General features: G+C 39.3%; 1 protein-coding gene across 2 annotated transcripts in view; it reads right to left on the bottom strand.

Moving 5' to 3' along the window:
* Nucleotides 1–22624, bottom strand: part of COPS4 (COP9 signalosome subunit 4) — a 39338-nt gene that overhangs the window by 14235 nt on the left and 2479 nt on the right. For both annotated transcript variants that reach the window (XM_007999094.3, XM_007999095.2), the window contains exons 2-6: nucleotides 14491–14570; nucleotides 11585–11736; nucleotides 10927–11030; nucleotides 4247–4400; nucleotides 3924–4074 (exon numbers count right to left, since the gene is read on the bottom strand). In XM_007999094.3, the coding sequence (XP_007997285.1) occupies nucleotides 3924–4074; nucleotides 4247–4400; nucleotides 10927–11030; nucleotides 11585–11736; nucleotides 14491–14570 (641 nt within the window). The remainder of the gene's footprint in view (nucleotides 1–3923; nucleotides 4075–4246; nucleotides 4401–10926; nucleotides 11031–11584; nucleotides 11737–14490; nucleotides 14571–22624) is intronic.

Below are 22624 nucleotides of genomic sequence, written 5' to 3'. Positions count from 1 at the left end.
TGGGGCCATGTCAAAAAGACATAACTGGCCAGGCACAGTGGCTCATGCCTATAATCCCAGCACTTTGAGAGACCAAGATGGAAGGATTGCTTGAGGGCAGACTACCCTGGCCAACATAGCAAGACCTCATCTCCATTAAAAAAAAAAACAAAAAAAGGCATAACCTAGTCATGTTTGAGGAACAATTTGAACATTAAAAAGAGTAACAATTGTTAATTGATTGTCATACGCTGAATAAATAAAAAGCTGTGTCAAATATACAAGAATGTTCATAGCAGTACTATTCCTAGCAGCCAATAAGAAATTAGGATAAATGAATTGTGGTATAGTCATACAATGGAATACTATATAACAAGGAAAATGAAGAAAGTATAAATACACATAGCCATGGATAAACTTCATAAAATTGAGCAAAAGATGAATACACTATATGATTTCATTTATATAAAAAAAATAAGAAGGCTAATATATACTAGTGATTATTCTTGTAGGGTTACGAGTTGGGGCTACTGACTTGAAGAAAGCATAAAGAAGGCAGAGTGTTGGTAACACCTTGTTTCTTGTTCTGGATGCTTGTTACATGGAGGTGTTCAGCTTGTGAAAATTCATCAAGCTGTATACTTTTCATATGTGTACTTTTCCTGTGTGCATATCATACTAACAGAAAATAAGCAGAAAAAAAGTACAAAGTAAAAAGTTCAAAATAAAAGTAAAAAAAGGAAGAAAAAAGTTCATGCAGAAGAATAGAATGAGCAAATCACCATTTTGTAACATACAATGTAATGAATGACCCAAGCAAGGATCATTACTATTATTATTTTTTATTATTTTTTGAGATGGAGTTTCGCTCTTGTTGCCCTGGCTGGAGTGCAATGCCGCGATCTCGGCTCACTGCAACCTCCGCCTCCCGGGTTGAAGTGATCCTCCTGCCTCAGCCTCCCGAGTAGCTGGGATTACAGGCATGTACCACCACGCCCAGCTAATTTTGTATTTTTAGTAGAAATGAGGTTTCTCCATGTTGGTCAGGCTGGTCTCAAACTCACAACCTCAGGTGATCTGCCCACCTCGGCCTCCCAAAGTGCTGGGATTACAGGCGTGAGCCACCGCCCCCGGCCCCAAGCAGGGATTCTTAATGGATGCTAACTTATTATGTAAAAGGAAGTAGAAAACAGAATAGAATGCAAAAAGCTTATTGATATGGTTTCAGATTCCACATTGCGAGTAACCTGTAAGAAACTATACCATCTGTCAAGTATAGTATCAAAGGATATCCACAATTACTTGAAAATGAGATTAAAATGTGCTTGTCTTTTCCAGCTACACATCTGTGTGAGGCTGAATTTTCTTCATATACTTTAACTAAAATAACCTATTCAAACGGAGTGAATGCGGAGGTGCCTATAAGAATTGAGCTGTTTCGGTCAGGCGTGGTGGCTCAAACCTGTACTCCCAGCACTTTGGGAGGCCACGGCGGGCGGATCACAAGGTCAGGAGATCGAGACCATCCTGGCTAATATGGTGAAACCCGGTCTCTACTAAAAAATACAAAAAATTAGCCAGGCGTGGTGGCGGGCAGCTGTAGTCCCAGCTACTCGGGAGGCTGAGGCAGGAGAATGGCATGAACCCGGGAGGCTGAGCTTGCAGTGAGCCAAGATTGTGCCACTGCACTCCAGCCTGGGCAACAGAGCCAGACTCTGTCTGGAAAAAAAAAAAATTTTAAATGCAAAACAATTCCATTCCCAGTAACATTTTTTGCTTAGAAAAATATAATTGTTTTTCATAAAAGTATGTCATTTATGTTTACATGTAAAGGGTCTATTATTGCTACTTTAAAATAAATTAATAAATTATCTTAAATTACTCATTTAATTTCTAATAATCAGTAGATAGAATCTACATAAACAAGAGCTTTTGGGTTCTCAATACTTTTTCAGAGTGTAAAGGCGTCCTGACACTAAGAAATTTGAGAACCTAAAGTACTGAAAGAAAACATTGAGGGATTTAAAATGACATATAATTTCAGAGTAGGGAAGACTTTTCTAAGCAAGTCAACAAAACTTGGAAGCCATTAAAGAAAGATTAATAAATGTAATTAAGTAAACATTAAAAGGTTCTGCATGGGAAAAATGTCATAAACAAAACCAAAAAGATGACAAGTTAGGAAAAATTTTAATTTTCCTTTATATCTAAAGAGCTTTCACAAGTCACCAAGAAAGGACAAACAACTCAAAAAATGGCCAATCAACATAAATGTATAATTCACTCAATAAAGAAATACAGATTTTTCAACAATGTTTTTAAACATACAAAAAATGCTCAAGAGCTTTTGTAAATACAAATTAAAACTAAAGTGAGATATGGTTTTTCATCTACCGGATCAGAAAAGATAAAAGAATGTGGTAATATCTGTGTAAGAAATCAGGTGCTCATGAATATTTTTGTTTGGAGTGTAATAGTACAGGGCAATGTGTAACGTCTATCAAAAATTCAAAAGTATGTACCTTTGAATCCACAAAGTTAACCTATACATACATGTGCATAATCACTATAGTGTTGTGATTGACTAAATGAATTATGATAAAGCCAGACAACAGAAAATCAAAAAGAATGAGTTATATGTACTGACATGTAAAGATCACAATGATGTATACAGTTACAATAAAAAGGCAAGTTGCAAAAGTGTGTATATGCTACCATTTGTATTGAAAGAAATGTAAGAAACCAGTAAAAGTTCTTTAGAAAAAGAAGCAGTACCATGTTCATGTACTGCCTTTTCAGTAACAAAAAATAAAATAAATAAGATTACTAGTCTATAAAGAATAAAATGGGATGGGTCACAGTGGCTCACACCTGTAATCTCAGCACTTTGGGAAGCCAAGGCAGGTGGATCACATGAGCCCAGGAGCTCAAGACCAGACTGGGCAACATGGAGAAACCCCATCTCTAGAAAAATACAAAAAATTTAGCCAGGCATGGTGGTGTGCACCTGTAGTCCCAGCTACTTGGGAGGCTGAGGTGTGAGGATCACTTGAGCCCAGGAGGTTGAGGCTGTAGTGAGTAGTGATTCCGCCACTGCACTCCAGCCTGGGTGATAGAGTGATTTAAGAAAAGCTATGGTTTAGAATTAGCATTTCCTCTTAACACTCATTCTACTTCATAAGTGATTTACATGCTGTAATTCAGTAAAAAGAACAAACAATATTTGTTACATGTATTGAAGAAAAGGATAAATGTCAGGTCTAAAACTGAGGCTTGAAGGTTAAAAAAAAAAATCAAAAGCAGTGTATTAATTATCATTTCATCAATCTACAGATTTTAATTTTTGTTTCACTCTGCACAATTCTCACTTAAGTTGATATCCACTTCTTTAGTGAAATTTTAGAACTTTACATTATCTCTTTTAACTATTCTTTTTTTTTTTTTTTTTTTTTTTGAGACGGAGTCTTGCTCTGTCACCCACGGTGAAGTGCAGGGGCGCGATCTCAGCTCACTGCAAGCTCCACTTCCTGGATTCACGCCATTCTCCTGCCTCAGTCTCCTGAGTAGCTGGGACTACAGGCGCCCGCCACCATGCCCGGCTAATTTTTTGTATTTTTAGTAGAGACGGGGTTTCACTGTGTTAGCCAGGCTGGTCTCAATCTCCTGACCTCGTGATCCGTTACAGGCGTGAGCCACTGCACCCAGCCCTCTTTTAACTATTCTTAACACATATGCATAACAAACTGATATGAGCATATTAAATTATTTTAACAAATCATTTTATTTCTGTTCTTGTTTAAACACTTAAACTACATTTACCATAATTGTATTACGAAGACATCCCTTTGAAGAATAGTTCCTTGCTAAATTTTCCAACAGTAACCAACCTAAAGTTATTAAGCAAAGATAACTGTTCATTTAAGTATAAATTATTACATGTTTACCTGCTGATGCTAAGATCGTACAGTGCAAAGCATGTTTTAAGGCCTCTAGTCTTTCACTTTCGTGGACTATTGTCTTGTAAGAGAGTTCATTGTACCTTTGTGCAGCTTCAATGAATTTTCTTCTATAATCAAGAACACGTGCATAGCATACCTACAGAAGGAAAATGTTTCAATTAGGCAACAAATTAAAAAGCGAGAGTTGAAAAAAAAAAAACAGAGAAACAATTTCTAATATTTAAGAGCATCTATCAGATGTTCTGGAATATCTTAGTATGTCACAATTCTCCAATACAAAATTAATTCCTAATCAACTTATCTGTTACCTTATAATGTATCTGTAATTGTTCATTGGTTGATTCATTCTGAAGCAACGATGCTCTATTTATGTAAGCCTCCGCCTGGACTGGATCATCATCCTCCAGATATAGCCTAGCAATCTTCAAGTAAGTCTCCAGCTTATAATCTACATTGTACTGTCTAGGATGTAACAGAAAAACACGTAATGACTCAATATTTTGTCAAGAAAATTTTAGGAATAATAGAAGATATGTTGTTTTTCCCTCATATATATTCTGGTACCGTAAGGGAATCAAACTTTTAACTGCATTACACAAAAACTAAAAAGTTTTATTGAATTTTTATTATCATTAATCACATTATATCTTAGCTGCTTTTAATCCTCAATCTCACAAGCTAAAAGCTAAAGAACAACTGCTCAGTTTAGGGGTATATCATATATGACTAGTGGGACAACCTTCCTAGAAAATAATTGGGAAATATGCATCCTTTGAATCCTTTAAAATGCATATACCCTTAACCCACCATACATTTACCTTTAGAAAATAAATCCTAAGACCAGGCGTGGCGGTTCATGCCTGTATTTCCAACACATTGGGAGGCCTAGGTGAGTGGATCACCTGACGTCAGGAGTTCGAGACCACCCTGACCCACATGGTAAAACCCTGTCTCTACTAAAAATACAAAAAATTAGCCGGGCATGGTTGGCACACACTTGTAATCCCAGCTACTCAGGAGGCTGAGACAGGAGAATTGCTTGAACTCAGGAGGCAGAGGCTGCAGTGAGCCAAGATCGTGACATTGCACTCCGGCCTGGGTGATGGAGTGAGACTTAGTCTCAAAAAAAAAAAAAAAAGAAAGAAATCCTAAAAAGATAGCCAGATAGCCAGAGATGTGCATACATATGCATATAAAAGGATATTAATTTGTAAAATTATTTATAAATATCTATGCTAGGAAAAAAAATGGAAATCACCCATTATGATATTATTGGTGATCAAGTTGTGGTGCATAAAAATGGTAGAATACAAGGCTGGGCATGGTGGCCCACCTATAATCCCAGCACTTTGGGAGCCCGAGGCAGGCAGATCATGAGGTCAGGAGTTCAAGACAAGCCTGACCAACATGGTGAAACTCCGTCTCTACTAAAACACAAAAATTAGCTGGGCATGGTGGCACACATCTGCAGTCCCAGCTACTCGGGAGGCTGAGGCAGGAGAATAGCTTGAACCTGGGAGGCGGAGGTTGCAGTGAGCCGAGATCATGCCATTGCACTCCAGCCTGGGCAACAGAGCAAGACTCCATCTCAAAAAAAAGAAAGGTAGAATACTGTATAATTATAATCTAGTCACTGTGTATTTTTCCTAAGTGAAAAAACTGGATAAAACAGTATGTAAAACACTATTAAAATGTATTTCTATACACATATATCAAAATAGTAATAGCAATTATCTGTGGGTAGTAAGATTATAGGTGGTTTTCATTTTCTTCTTCATCTCAGTGGTCACATTTTATGCCAGGAATGTATAACTAAAGACCTCACATAATTCAAAACTCACATGAAACAAGATTAATCCTAACAGAAAAATTAATCCTATTTACCTGCAAGAGTGGTGCCACCATATGGCAAGAACACAGAGTTTATAATTCACTTGGCCCCACATTTGAAAATAATTCTATACTTTATTGATTTGGGGGGGATGGAGAATGGGAGGAGAGATTTATGCAAATTTAATTTTTGCATATATTAATATTCTGTACTTTTTTCCATTCATAATTCAAATACACATTGCTTGCCACGTACAGCACTATATTCTTGAATTTTCCAATTTTTTGCCAAGTGTAACTATTATATCAATTACTTTTTTTTTTTTTGAGACGGAGTCTCGCTCTGTTCCCCAGGCTGGAGTGCAGTGGCGCCATCTCGGCTCACTGCAAGCTCTGCCTCCTGGGATCATGCCATTCTCCTGCCTCAGCCTCCTGAGTAGCTGGGACTACAGGCGCCCAACACCACGCCCGGCTAATTTTTTTTGTATTTTTAGTAGAGACGAGGTTTAACCGTAGTCTCGATCTCCTGACCTTGTGATCCGCCCGCCTCGGCCTCCCAAAGTGCTGGGATTACAGGCGTGAGCCACCACGCCCGGCCATCAATTCCTTTAATAATCAGAATGAATCATTTTTTGAAAGAAAAAGTTCCCATTTATCCAAAGTCTACATTTAGTCACTTTAACTTGTTTAGAAAACTAATGACATTTTTATCTCTTTGGTTTACTCACAGATAAGGATAATGCTACAGTACTACTAAAATGACAATTATGACCACTGTAAAAAACAATATCTAATTTTATATTTATTTCAGCTACCACTGAAAAGAAATCAATTGCCCTGTGCTAGGGAGAAAATACTAGGTAAAGAATAAGACGAAAGCAATCAAGAAAGCCCAGCTTTTTCAAACTACCAAATTATCAAGGGACCTTGAAATGCAAAATTCAACATCTACATATGAAGGCTTTTTTACAAACTGGCTGCTTTTTCAAGGAGCATCATTGCCTAGTAACTTCATAAATAATGCACAAAAGGCAAGATGTCTGAAGCAGTGTCTGCCTCACTATTGCAAATATTAATGAAGAACAAAAAAAGAATTCCTCCTTCACCTGGTAAAGGAGTAGAAAGGCAGATGAAGATATTTTTAAGTCCTTCACAGTTGGTACCGTTTTATACTTGCCAACTTGAAGAGGAAGTGTTTTCAATACAATAACCAATAGTCTCACACCTTTCATCCTCATACAATATACTTAGGAGAAATGTTTCATAAAGAAGTATAAATTTTTAAAAATATATACATCAAGAGGTAAGACTGGTTGAATAAGAGTTATAAACCATCTTTTTTTTTTTTTTTTTTTGAGACAGAGTCTCACTCTTGTCACCCAGGCTGGAGTGCAGTGACAAGATGTCGGCTCACTGCAACCTCCGCCTCCTGGGTTCAAGCGATTCTTGTGCTTCAGCCTCCCTAGTAGCTGGGATTACAGGCACACACCACCACACTTGGCTAATTTTTGTATTTTTAGTAGAAACAAGGTTTCATCATGTTGGCCAGGCTGGTCTCAAGCTCCTGACATCAGGTGATCTGCCCACCTTGGCTTCCCAAAGTGCTGGGATTACAGGCATGAGCTACCACGCCCTGCCATCTTAATTTTTTAAAACTGTTTTTCTACCTCATTTTCTCTAGTATCTCAAACCCAACAATCCTTGCACCCACTGTGCCCTCCAAACCACTTATCCCTTACATGTCACTGCCTTTCCCCATAAAGGCCTCACTTTCCTCTTTACCTAGCCTAACTCCTATGGTCACTCACTCATTGTAATCACTTGTAATCATTGAATTGCATAGGCACTCATCTCCCTTGTCCCTCTCTTGCTGTCATACTTGTTGGGCAAAAATCGTAACTGTGGTTAAACCTAATTGTTTGCTCACTCCATTCCTGCACTCATATAGCTGAAATGTGATGGGAAAAAGCAGCAAATCAAATTTTTTTTCGAGATGGGGTCTCAGTGTGTTGCCCAGTCTGGGCTCAAATTTCTGGGCTCAAGGGATCCTCCCACCTCTGCCGGGACTGAGGCTTGTAGCTGGGACTATAAGCACGAAGCCACTGTGCCCAGCATGACTGATCTAATTTTAATCATTATGACCTTTAACAAGTCCTTAATGTTGCCAAGTTTACATGCTGAGTCCATTCATTGTCCCACTCTCCTAAGGGGATTACTTCTCACACTATTGTCTCTCTTCAACCTCACACTCCACCCCCATCCACCCTTCCAGCTGATGTCTCTGATTTCAACTTCCTTAAGAATATTGAAGCAAGGCTGGGCATGGTGGCTCACACCTGTAATCCCAGCACTTTGGGAGGCCAAGGCAGGTGGATTGCTTGAGCCCCAGAGTTTGAGACCAGCCTGAGCAACACGGTGAAACTCCATCTCTACTAAAAATACAAAAATTAGCCAGGCGTAGTGGCGTGCACCTGTAGTCCCAACTACTTGGGAGGTTAGGAGATGGACGTTGCAGTGAGCTGAGATCACGCCACTGCACTACAGCTTGGTTGACAGAGCCAGACCCTCTCTCAAAACCAAAAGCCAACAAAAAAAGAATACTGAAGCAATGCAATGAAAGAGTACTTGCAGAAATTCCACACGACTGTATCACTAATATGTCTACAGACATTTTTATTGTCACAACTAGGAACAGCAGTACTATTGGCACCCAGCAAGCAGAGGACTGGTGCTGCTAAAACATCCTGTAATACACAGGACAGCCCCCACAACAAAGTATCTAGTCGAAAATGACAGTAGTGCTGAGGCTGAGAAACTCTGCCACAGATGAACTACCCATATTCCTATCTAAAGCCTATCCCTCTGCTAGATTCCTTCCTCTCGTCTACTCCTGCAAGAATCCTCTCCCCAATTCCCCTATATCAAATTTTTGCTTTCTACTGGATCATAAAAGAAAAAGTAATCCCTTAGCCTAACAACTGCTGTCATCTTCTACCCTGTTTTTTTGCTACCTTTTTTGAAAACTCCCCCACAGGGTGGCCCATACTCACTATATCTAAATATTCTCTTCCCATTCTCTCTTAAACCATGCAGTCAGGCTCTTGCTATCATTTCACAAAAATCAGCTCATTAAGGTTCAGTGGTTTCTACACTATTAATGCCAACAGTTAACCTGTACTACTTATCTTACTTGACCTATCAATGCCATAGCTCATCACCTGCCCCTTGACACATTTTCCTCATTTGGCTTCCAGGACACCACCCTCCACAGTATTCTGATTTCCTTCTTACCTCAATGGATAATCCTTCTCATTTGCTACATCTTCCCCCAGGCCCTGACCTCTTAACGTAGAAGTGCTCCAGGCCTCAGTATACTCAGTCCTTTGGTCTATCTACATTCCCTCCTTTGGCCATCTCATCCAATCTAATGGCTTTAAATTCCATCTATATGTCAATGACTCCCAAATATGTATATCTAGCCCAGATATCTCTTCTAATCTCCAGACTAATATATTCAACTCCTTACTACATATTTCTACTTGGATATTATATGTCCAAAATGAAACTCTCAATATTCCCTACAAGCCTATTCTTCCCTACTCCAACTTTCCAATTGCTCAGGCCAAAAATCAGGACTTATCTTGACTTTTTGCACACTCTACATACAAGCCATTAGGAAATTCTTACTCTACCTTAAAAAACATATCTAGAATACTTCTCACATCCATCTTATCTGTGGTACTGTATAAGCCTTTTTTTAAAAAGACAGGGTCTTGCTTTGTGCCCCAGGTGGGAGTACAGTGGTGCGATCATGGCCCACTGCAGCCTCAAATTACTGGGTTCACACAATCCTCTCGCCTCAGCTTCCCAAGTACCTGGGAGTATAGATGCATATCACCAGACCCAGCTAATTTAAAAAAAAAAAAATTTTTTTGTAGGGATAGGGGGCAGTCTCACTATGTTGTCCAAGTTGGTCTCAAACTCCTGGGATCAAGCAATCCTCCCGCCTCAGCCTCCCAAGTAGCTAGGACTATAGGCATGTGCCACCATGCCCAGCTTTTTCTTTTTTTTTTTCTTTTTTTGGTAGAGATGGGGTCTAGCTATGCTGCCCAAGCCGGTCTTGAACTCCTGGGCTCAAGCAATCTTCTCCCTCCTCAGCCTCCCAAAGTGCTTGGACTATAGGCATGAGCCACTGTACCTGGTCTCATAAGCCTCTTAACTAATATCCCTACTTCTATCACTGCTTGCCTACAGTTTATTCTCAACCCAGTAGTGAGACTAACTATTTAAAACAGAAGTCAGATCATTTCACTGTTCTGTTGACAATTCTCCAATGGTTCCCCTTCATTTCACTTAGTGAAAAGTCAAATTCCTTATAATGGCTTATAAAACTCCACATAACCTGGTCCCCAGTACTCTCTGCTCTCATCCCTCATCTCTTGCCCCTTTGCTCATTCTACTCTATCCACACTGGCCTCCTTGCTCTTATTAAGAAAACACTTCAAGCTTGCTCCCATCTTAGGGCCTTTGCACTAGCCCTCCCCTCTAAGAGTATCTAGTGACGATATTCAGCCAGGTGCAGTGGCTCAAACACCTGTAATCCCAGCACTTAAGAGAGGCTGAGGTAGGTGGATCACTTGAGGTCAGGAGTTTGAGACGAGCCTGGTTAATGTGGTGAAACCCCGTCTCTAGTAAAAATACAAAAATTAGCCACATGTGGTGGTGCGTGCCTGTAATCCCAGCTACTTGGAAGGCTGAGGCAGGAGAATCGCTTGAACCAAGGAGGCAGAGGTTGCGGTGAGCCAAGATCATGCCATTGCACTCCAGCCTGGGCAACATAGCAAGACTCCGTCTCAAAAAAAAAAAAAAAAGTATCTGGCAATATTCTTTCCTCAGATCACTCATAGCTACTCCCTTACCTCCTTCAAGTCTTTGATAAAGTGACATCAGGGCCACCCTACTACCCCAATCACCCTATTTAAATATACATACAACCTGTCCCTGCTTTGCCCCCTTACTTTTCTTCACAGCACTTATCACCTTCTAACACACTACAAATTTTTGTATTTGTTTCCTGTACTAGAATGTAAGAAAAAATATAAGTGAGCGATTATATACATCCTATATATAGTCATCCAATATCCACTATTTACTATACTTTTGTCCTGTTTCCAAAGGAATTCCCACCAACACTTGGGCTGCATTTCTCCAGTCTTCTTCTTTCTCATATATAGATGCAAGATGCTGTCTTATGGAAGCAACCTGGAATAACAAGTATACATGTCAAATCATTTCAACTGACATTAGTAACTAATTAAAATAAGTAGGAAAATTATTCTAAAGTGGCAACTCAACATACTAAGCTGCCAAATAAATAGTAAAAGTTTATCGAGACCACCCAAGTTTTCCTATGAATTTTGCATTTACAGAATATCAAAGTAGTGAACTGAAGCAACACATTTCTGCAATGTGGATTATGGCAAAATACTGTAGTTTAAATGTTAAATTTAGCTTGTATGCTCCTGCATACACGATGCTGGAGTTTTCCTGTTTTCAGCTGAAATACCACTTTTACTGATTTTAAAAAATTGTCCAGAGAGCAATATTTGGTTCAGAAAATCAAGTTTTACTTTATAAGCAAATGTCAGTTAGAGTTGTAACATCCTAATATTTACTTGATTTTGCATCATAAAATGCTGTTTGGCACAAAGTTTTGTCAAAAATGAAACTGGATGATTATCTCCTTTAAGGATTTAATAATATCAGATTCTAAAAATAACTGCTCAAGTTTAAAAACCACTGCTCTAGATTTTTACCTGCTCCTCAAATGAAATGACTCTAGGCTGGATCTTTTCCAAGGTGAAGTGATAGATTTCTTTGGCTGTGCTATCAGGCAAGTTAGGGAGATGTGTGCAAAAGTCAGTCAGCAACTGCCGCGAGATCACAAGACTGACATTCTCATTTACCACTTGTTAAAAAAAAAAGATAAGAAAACATGAGATACTGATAAAGTGTCATTAAACAATCAACTTTTACTTAAAATTAACACTAACAACAATCTATATTAGTGCAGCCTTCAATGCATTATTCAAGGATTTCCATACCCCTATCATTTTATATTACATCATAAGTTTTCCTTATGCTGAATTACTTGATTACACAATGACTACACAAAAACAGTCAAAATAGGCCGGGTGCAGTGGCTCACGCCTATAGTCTCAGCACTTTGGGAGGCTGAGGCAGGAGGATCATGACGTCAGGAGTTCGAGACCAGCCCGACCACCATGGTGAAACCCTATCTCTACTAAAGATACAAAAAAAAATTAGTCAGGTGTGGTGGCGGGCGCCTGTAGTCCCAGCTACTCAGGAGACTAAAGCAGGAGAATCGCTTGAACCTGGGAGGCAGCGGTTGCAGTGAGCCGAGATCGCGGCACCATAGTCCAGCCTGGGCGACAGAGCTAGACTCTGTCTCAAAATAAATAAATTATTTAATTAATTAAAAAATTTTAAAAACCAGCAAAAATAACATAACTTTTCTAAGAAACATAAATAATTGAAAAAAATTTTTAAAAGCTGATAATTTTATCTTATTTTTCTACAAAGTGAAGGCACAAAAACACCTATATTTTTATTTATGTGCTTATATCACACCTTGTTCCAAAAAGGAGTTAAAAAAAAAAACAGTAAAATAATTTTCATGAAATTTAAATAAAGCAAGTGCTGCCGGTACAGTTATTGCCACTTATACTTTCCCAATAAAAACAATAAATAAGAACTTCAGTGAGCACTAGATGTACTGACATTATTTATAAACATTTACGAGGTATTATTTTAAGTGATTAAGCTCTGGAGCCACACTGCTTCTACCAGTACTGATTATACGGCTTCAGACAAGAAACTTAACTTGTCTGTGCTTCTGTTTCCTTATCTGTAACACCTATTTCATAAGGTTATTATGAAGCTTAAATGCAATAATATACACAAAGTACTTTAAACAATACCTGGTAGATAGCACTGAACAAATGTTACTATTGTAACTATTACTATCATTTTAAATGCATCATCCTTCTGAACCATTGCTTATTCAAGTCTTAAAGCAGCAGTTACTAGGAAAATAAGTGATTCAAAAACTGTTCAGTTGATATAAATGATTTTAACAGTAGACTGCTTTTCTTGGTGGTTTACTGGATTGAAAACTTATACAAAGATCAAAGTATGTATGTATGTATGTATATATGTATATGTTTTTTCACTGGTTTTTTGAGACCGTCTTACTGCTGCCCAGGCTGGAGTACAGTGATGCAACCTCAGCTCACTTCAGTCTCGACCACTGGGGCTCAGGCAGTCTTCCCACCTCAGCCTTCCAAGTAGCTGGGACTACAGGCACGTACCACCACGCCAGGCTAACTTTTGTATTTTTTTTGTAGAGACGAGATTTCTCCACATTGTCCAGGCTGGTTTTGAACTCCTGAGCTCAAGTGATCTCTTGGCTGGGTGCCATGACTCATACCTGTAATCTCAAAAAAAAGTGCTGGGATTACAGGCATGAGCCACAGTGCCCAGCCAAGATCGAAGTTTATAAAAAGCACTATTCTTCTGCTACTATAGTGCAATGTTCTCAATAAACCACTCCTAACAGTTTTTTCAAAACCATTGCTGGTTTATCTCACACTGGAGGCCATGATTTTTTAAGTCTGTAACCTTTTAAGTTTTAAGGCAGTAACTTTTTAAGGCAGTTGTAATTAATTAGCTTATCACATATTAATTGGAATTCATTATTGGGTAATACTGGATGTGACTGAGAAAACAGTTTCATTACAAGTGTCATTAGGCATTTAAGTTACCATACAAGCTGGTATTACTCAGGGAAATACAAGCAAGTAAGAGTAGTGTATCAGAAAACCTCGTTTCTGATCTGGGCTCTGCCAGCTAAATTTCCTTGAAAAAAGTTGCTTAATCCTGAGACTTGTCTTACAATATATTATACAGGGATACCTGTACCTATATGGTCTAGTCAAAGAGTTATTAAAAGGAGCCTATGTGACAGGTAATGAGTGTGAAAACACACTGTAAAGCACTATGAGATATCATTAATGACGTGAACTCACTATAAAATTCCAGCCTGAATTTTGAGTAATTTTCAAGATCACTGGATATGTCTGAAGTCAGGTAGTGTGGAAAAGTTTCTGGAAGAATGAAAATTTCTAGTTCTCAATTCAACAAACATAAACATTAATAACAGCTAATTCTTACATAGCATTTATTATATGCCAGGTCCTATTCTAAGCACTTTACTAAGTATATTAACTCATTTAATGTCCCAATAATTCTACAGAGTAGAATTTTACAGTACTACAGTAATGTACCACAGAGTACATTTTAAAGAGGAAAAGGAGGCACAGAGAGGTTAAATAATTGACCCAAGATTACACAGCTTATAAAATAGCGTACCAGAATTTGAACCCAAACTATTCTCTTCACTATTATGCTGTATTGTCCCTCATCAGCTATTATAATAACAATAACCATAAAAAATTTTAATTGGGATTGTAATTTTGAAGAAAATTCACTGAAAATTAATCAAGTTGTAAACAGTTTAAATTCTAAAATCAATCTCAATGCATATTTAATATTGATAATTTGATATAAAACGAGGCTTGAGAAAACTTTAAAGTCCTAGCTCAGTAACACAAGGCAAGCATGAAATTTCCATTTCACTTACTTGCTTCCACAAAAGCTTTCAAAGCTTCTAGTTGTTCTGCTCCAGATAACTGAATGGCTTTTTCCAGGATCTGACGATACCTACAACAATACCAAATGAATATAATGTTCTGAGGGTACATATTTTTTAACGCAAACTTTGATGTGTATTTATTCATTTCTACTTACCCTGGTTTCTTTCATAGTACTATAGTTTGTGGTTTTCTTTATAGTATATCACAGATTTTTTTTAAAAAAAGTTTCTAGTCTATCACAAGAAATATTAAATTTGTAATTATATAAGGTGCCACTTCATCTAGTTTTCAGTAAGATATACCAGAATTTTTTAAGTTTTCAAGTTCATCACAAGAAAGAGTGAATCTATAATTCTGTTACAGAATCTAAGATGTCACTTTTTCTTGAAGGTTTTATTTTTGAATTTAAACTACAAAGTCAATTTCTTTTCAAATGCCTTAAAAGATAAGCTATATTTCCTCCAACTGTGTAATACACAGACACACAAAAACATTATTTGAGGTGACGCGGAATCTTTTCCTCTTACAGACCTAATGTATGTAGGCTCACCAACAATAGGATAATGTTGACCAGGCAATGAAACCAAACATTAGAGACTGAATGTCTTAGTCTGTACAAAATAAACTTCACCAAGTCAAATGCACTGATAGAATACCATTTATGCTGTCAGACAGGACCTATTTATTCTTTATTTGCATTCAGATCTAATAACTATTCTACCTATTATCTGTGACCACACAAGCTCCACGAGGACAGGACTTTTTGTGTTTTGTTCTCTGCTATGTAGACAATTATCTCAAACAATTCCTGGCATATCATAAGCACTCAAATATTCAACAGTATTAGTAATGTTTTATTTCTTAATGAGGGGTTAGTATATGAGCGTTATACTATTCTTTTGTTGTTTCGTTGCTGTTGTTTTTGAAGACAGAGTCTCGCTCTGTTACCCAGGCTGGAGTGCAGTGGCACAATCTTGGCTCACTGCAACCTCCACCTACCAGGTTCAAGCGATTCTCCTGCCTCAGCCTCCTGAGTAGCTGGGATTACAGGCACGTGCCACCACGCCCAGCTAACTAATTTTTGTAATTTTAGTAAAAACACGGCTTCACTATGTTGGTCAGGCTGGTCTTGAACTCCTGACCTCATGATCCGCCCACCTCGGCCTCCCAAAGTGCTGGGATTACACGCGTGAGCCACCGTGCCTGGCCTATACTATTCTTTATCTCTTTTGTCTTAATCTTTTTTTTTTTTTTGAGATGGAATCTTGCTCTGTCACCCAGGCTGGAGTGCAGTGGCACGATCTAGGCTCACTGCAACCTCCGCCTCCCAGGTTCAAGCAATTCTCCTGCCTCAGCCTCCGAAGTAGTGAGGACTACAGGTACGCACCACCACGTGTGGCTAATTTTTGTATTTTTAGTGGACATGGGGTTTCCCCATGTTGGCCAGGCTGGTCTCGAACTCCTGACCTTAGGTGATCCGCCCACCTCGGGCTCCCACAGTGCTGGGATTACAGGCGTGAGCCACCACACCCAGCCAATTGTACTATTTTTTAAAAGCAGTAAATACATTTTACAAACCTAATAGCATTGCAATTATTCGGAAAGTCATCCAGAATAGTTACGAAATAAATATACAAAAATAGAGCCTGAACTCATTCAGATTTATGACTTTCATTTTGTAGGGCACACCCTCAAGCTATCACTCAACATTACTGACTCAACTCATACAAAATTCTCACAACCTTGGTTACCTGATTTCTCAAAACCACAATGAATCAAAGTGACTTTAAGAAAGCAGATATACTGATAGAAAAGATAGCAAATTCCAAAAGAAGAAATAAATTATTCTAAGAAAGCAAGGAAATATTAAGTTTTTAAAAAATTATATTTTCAATATTGCTATGTTTGAGGGTCCTTAAAAGATAAATTACTTTATGGCCCTGGGCATGCTTTCAGATAAGTCATACATTCAATGGTTTGTCATCTTTTATTTTTTTCATATTTAATTAAATCAAGGGTTATGGCTAAGATCTTTTACATTTATATCCTCACAGATTATTTTATACTAACAATACTAGATTCAAAGATAATAGTGTCTCACTTATATAAATTTGCTAATTAACCTAAGTTGTTTTGTGGTTGTTATGGTTGTTTGTTTGTTTGTTTTGAAACAGGGTCTCACTCTGTCTCCCAGGCTAGAGTGCAGTGGCATGATCATAGCTCACTGTAACCTCCAATTCCTGGGCTCAAACAATCCTCCTGCCTCTGCCTCCCGAGTAGCTAGGACTACAGGCATGTGCCACCACTCCTGGTTAACTGTTCTTTTCTTTTTGTAGAGATGGGGTCTCACTACATTGCCCAAACTGGTCTCCAACTTCTGGACTCAGGCAATCCTCCCAACTCAGCCTCCCCAAGTGCTAGGATTACAGGCTTGAGCCACTGTGCCCAGCCTAACCTAAGTTTTAACACATAGTTTCATAATCAATCAACTAATCTGTATTGGGAATAGGAAGAAAAAATGAAAACAAACAAACCTAAAAAGTGATCAAAGTTTTACACTCATCAACTTATATAACTTATAGAAGCCTTAGAAATGGCCTACATACATTCCCAGTTTTATAGATTAATAAATTGAGGGCCAGTCGCAGTGGCTCACGCCTGTAATCCTGTATTGGGATACTTTGGGAGGCCAAGGCAGGTAAATCACTTGAGTCCAGGAGTTCAAGACCAGCCTGGGCAATGTGGTGAAACCCCATCTCTACAAAAAAAAAAAAAAAAAAAAAGAAATACAAAAATTGGCCGGGCATGGTGGCTCATGCCTGTAATCCCAGTACTTTGGGAGGCCAAGGCAGGCAGATGGCTTGAACTCAGGAGTTTGAGACTAGCCTGAGCAACATAGTAAAACCTCATCTCTACCAAAAATACAAAATATTAGCCAGGCATAGTGGCACACACCTGTGGTGCCAGCTACTTGGGAGGCTGAGGTGGGAGGATCGCCTGAGCCCAGAAGGTGGAGGTTGCAGTGAGCTGAGATCTTCCCACTGCAACTCCAACCTGGGCAACAGATTGATATCTCATCTCAAAAATAAAAATTTAAAAAATAAAAAATAATAATACAAAAATTAGCCAGGTGTGGTGGCATGTGCCTGGACAAAGCAAGACCCTATCTCAAAAAAAAAAAAAAGTGAGGTACAGCACTGTGGCTGCATGCTCCCTTGCTTCTCTAATATGTAAATTCCAGTATCTAAGAACAGAGATTACTTTTGCACAATAAAAACATAAAATGACTAACAAACCTGTTTTAAACTAGGAACTTAAACAGAAATTTAATATTGCCATATAAAATCATCCCAAAGTGCTAATTGAGTCCTTAGGCATTTTAAGATGCTATATGAGATTCTGTGTACGATACTAAAAAGTTTTTAAATGACCTTAGTCTTTGAAGATCTTATGGCTGAGAAGACAAAGGGGAAGATTAAAAATAAAAAGTTAGGCCGGGTGCGGTGGCTCACGCCTGTAATCCCAGCACTTCGGGAGGCCGAGGCGGGTGGATCACGAGGTCAGGAGATTAAGACCATCCTGGCTACCACAGTGAAACCCCATCTCTACTAAAAATACAAAAAATTAGCCAGGCATGGTGGCAGGCACCTATAGTCCCAGCTACCCAGGAGGCTGAGGCAGGAGAATGGTGTGAACCTGGGATGTGGAGCTTACCGTGAGCGGATATCTCGCCTCACACTCCAGCCTGGGTGACAGAGCAAGACTCCGTCTCAAAAAAAGAAAAAATAAATAAAAATAAAAAATAAAATAAAGTTAATACGTTAAGTGTTAAATTACAATATGGCCAGGTGCGGTGGCTCACTCCTGTAATCCCAGCACTTTGGGAGGCTGAGGTGGGCAGCAGATCACTTGAGGTCAGGAGCTCGAGACCAGCCTGGCCAACATGGTGAAACTCCATCTCTACTAAAAACACAAAAATTAGCCAGGTGTGGTGGCATGTGTCTGTAATCAGCTACTTGGGAGGCTGAGGCATGAGAATCGCTTGAACCTGGGAGGCAGAGGTTGCAGTGAGCTGAGATCCCGCTGCTGCACTTCAGCCTGGGCAACAGAGCGAAATTCTGTCTCAAAAAAAAAAAAAAAAATGTATGGAGGAAAATAAGTGTTATTACTAAGGCATTGAACATCTCTCATATCCATTTATCATCAGTGAATTGAGCATCTTTTATGTGTATGAACCAAAGTTCAGTATGTTGATTCCTAATTTCTCGGCACTTGAAAGGAATCTGGAGGTAAATAAAGCATGAAAATGTACCACAATCATCATTTAAGATCACAATGGATAGTAAAGGAGTAAAGGTAGGTATTAACAGATCTTCCACTTACAGTAATGGTGAACTAAATGACTGCACCAACCCTCCCTCAAAAAAAAAAAAAAAAAAGCCAACATAAAAAGCTGAAACAAACGAAAAAAAAATTTTAATTGCATAAAATCCTAACAAGAAAGGGAAAATGAGGAAAATAAGATAAATATTCTGTCTAAAGGCATTTGCTGACGGTAGAAAGATGGCTGAGAGGTAGAGTGGCATTTCTTGTAGGGAGGAGAAGGGGGGCTCACTACAAATCTGCTGAAAGCATTGAGAAGCAAGCTGCCATTTCTGGCAGACTAACTGAGCTACACAAATGGGAATGGAAGTTCCATATCTGCCAAAGGAGGAGACACACACTTTGGAAGTAAGGTTACAAATTCTATCCCAAGACCACCCAGGTAAACCAAAAAAATTGTGAAGCCTTGATTCTACACTGTTAGCACTCTCAGGTAATGAAATTTCTCTCTAGAATCAACAAAAGCAACAGACAATCGCAACAACCAAGGACATCAGATACTGACTGGAGTTACCAGAAAGAGCATGATACAATTATGCTTACGATGTTCATGGGGATAAAGACAAGCTTTAAAGTTTCAGCAACAGACCAGGAGTCATAAAAAGTATCACTGGAGGCCGGGCGCCGGTGGCTCACGCCTGTAATCCCTGCACTTTGGGAGGCCGAGGCGGGCGGATCACGAGGTCAGGAGATTGAGACCATCCTGGCTAACACGGTGAAACCCCGTCTCTACTAAAATACAAAAAATTAGCCGGGCACGGTGGCGGGCGCCTGTAGTCCCAGCTACTGGGGAGGCTGAGGCAGGAGAATGGCACGAACCCGGGAGGCGGAGCTTGCAGTGAGCCGAGATGGTGCCACTGCACTCCAGCCTGGGCGACAGAGTGAAGACTCCGCCTCAAAAAAAAAAAAAAAGTATCACTGGAAAAAAGAACCACCAGAAATTATAGAACTAAAAAATACAACCCAACTTAGAAACTCAATGGAGTACTTAACAGCAGATTAGACACAGTTGAAGAAGTGATAAACTAGAAGGTAGGTCTGAAGAACTAATCCAGAATAAAGCATTCAAATGGAGGAGACAGGCCAGGCGTGGTGGCTCACGCTTGTAATCCCAGCACTTTGGGAGACCAAGACGGGCAGATCATGAGGTCAGGAGATTGAGACCATCCTGGCTAACACGGTGAAACCCCATCTCTACTAAAAATATTAAAAAATTAGCCGGGCGTGGTGGCAGGCGCCTGTAGTCCCAGCTACTCGGGAGGCTGACGCAGGAGAATGGCATGAACCCGGGAGGCAGAGCTTGCAGTGAACTGAGATCACGCCACTGCACTCCAGCCTGGGTGACAGAGCGAGACTCTCTCTCAAAAAATAAATAAATAAAAAATAAAAAATGAAAGAGTAAGATGGCTAGAGGTTATACTCAGTGGGCCTGACAGGGATTTCACTGGAGCCTAGAGGAGAAACAGAATGGGGCAGGGGCAACATTTAAAGAGATACAGGCCAAGCAGAGTAGCCCACACCTGTAATCCCAACACTTTTGTAGGCCGAGGCAGGAGAATCCCTTGAGCCCAGGAGTTCGAGACCTGCCTGGGCAACATAGGGAGACCCCATCTCCACCAAAAAAAAAAAAACATGTTTTTAAATTAGGCATGGTGTCATGTGCCTATAGCCCCAGCTACTCAGGACGCTAAAGCAAGAAGATTGCTTGAGCCAAGCATGTTAAGGCTGCAGTGAGCTGTGATCTCTCTACTGCACTCAAGCCAGGGCAACAGAGACAGGGCAACCCTGTTTCTAAAATAAAATAAAGAGATATAACTGAAGACATCTCAAGACTGATGAAACCATTTAATCCATTGATTCAGGAAACCCAGCGAAGCTGGACCAGGATAAAAAACGGCCACAATAATTTCACTCCCAGTACCCATGTCCCTTTACAATATAACTTTGTAGCTCTTCATATCAAAAGGTAGACTTTATTTCCCTACCCCTTGAATCTGGAGTTGACCAATAGAACATGGTAGAAATGAAGTGCTAGTTCTGAGCCTAGACCTTGAGAGGCCTTGTATGTGTTTGTCTTTTGGAATCCTGCTGCTGTCACATGAACAGGCCCAGGCTAACTTACTGGCTAATGAGATATGTAGCCCAGTCAATTATATTGCCCCAGCCAACAAGCCAGCCAATCCACAGAAGTGGAGTTGCCCACCTGGCCCAGCCGGCAGCTAACTACAGACCCACATGGGAGCCCAGTGGAACCAAGACCATGTGGAGCAGAAAAGAACCATACAGCTGGGCCCAATCCAAACTACCAACCTACAGAATTACAAGCCAAATAAGTGACTGTTGTTTTAAGCCCTAAGTTTTGGGGTTTATTTCACGGCAAAGGGTAACTGACATAGAAAAGTAAAAACAAATCCACAGACATATCATAATGAAGCTAAACAAAATTAAAGACAAAATCTTAAAAACAGGTAAGTGCTGGCCAGGCGCAGTGGCTCACGCCTGTAATCCCAGCACTTTAGGAGGCCGAGGCAGGCGGATCACAAGGTCAAGAGACTGAGACCATCCTGGCCAACATGGTGAACCCTGTTTACACTAAAAACACAAAAAAATTAGCCAAGTGTGGTGGCGTGCACCTGTAGTCCCAGCTACTTGGGAGGCTGAGGCAGGAGAATTTTTGAACCCGGGAGGCAGAGGTTACAGTGAGCCAAGATCACGCCACTGCACAGCCTAGGTGACAAGAATGAAACTCCGTCTCCAAACAAAACAAACAAACAGAAAAAATAGGTAAGTGCTAATATAATTTTTAGGAGACAGAAATAATTGGATGGGGTTGATCTTTAAAATCTAAGCATTTCAATTTAATAACAGTAGGAAGGCAGGCATTCTAGGCAAAAATAATCACTATCTGAAATGTGGTTAATTTTTTTTGGTGAAAATAAGGCCAAAAAGGTAGATGTGTTTGTTTAGAGTTAAGGGCTCGTAGGCAAGCAGACATGGACTGTCTTCTAGCTTCACCACTAGCTGTGTGACCTCAGAGCAAGGTATTTCAACTTTGTACTTTGGTCTTCTCTTACTATAATGTAAATAATATCACTTACTCCTACTTATTAAGGATTTCTAAATGTAAGTAATGTTGTGCTTCGCACAGTAAACTCTACATTATCAACTTTCACTCTAGAGATGAAAACCACTAAAATGGTTGTGTATGGGACAACAAATAGAGAATCAGAATCTGAATTAGAAGGGGCCTTTGAGGTCTCTCCTCAATATAGTCTATCCTCCATTGTGGCTCTCCTATTCTAAATCTTTATGTGAGATAATAAACACAACGCATAATATGCACAAAAACAGCCTACAAAATGGAGGAAAATGCTTTTCATCTGACTAATTTCTTACATAAACTTTAGACAGCTGTGTTAATCCACAGTTATGGGAAAGCATTTCTAATTGAGTTTTTAACAAGAAAACGAGCATAGTCTGGTAGGTTTAAAATGAGCTTTTTAGAGTGATGAACCTGGGTTCAAACACAAGCTCTGCCCCTTTCTAGCTATCCATTAATTCAACCACATGTATTGAGCAACTGTTGTTATAGATATCCCAATTGCTAGGAACACACAGTATTGATGTTTTAGAAACAATGTACTCCATTATTCTTTAATATGGAATCCTTTGTTTCTCAGCTCCTAAAAAATCCCCAAAAACCTTCATTAAAAGTACATACAAGAAAAAATACATTAA

This window comes from Chlorocebus sabaeus, chromosome 7, assembly GCF_047675955.1.
Source record: "Chlorocebus sabaeus isolate Y175 chromosome 7, mChlSab1.0.hap1, whole genome shotgun sequence".
NCBI lineage: Eukaryota > Metazoa > Chordata > Mammalia > Primates > Cercopithecidae > Chlorocebus > Chlorocebus sabaeus.
Note: the sequence above shows the minus strand (reverse complement) of the source record. Positions and strands in the feature narration are given on the sequence as shown.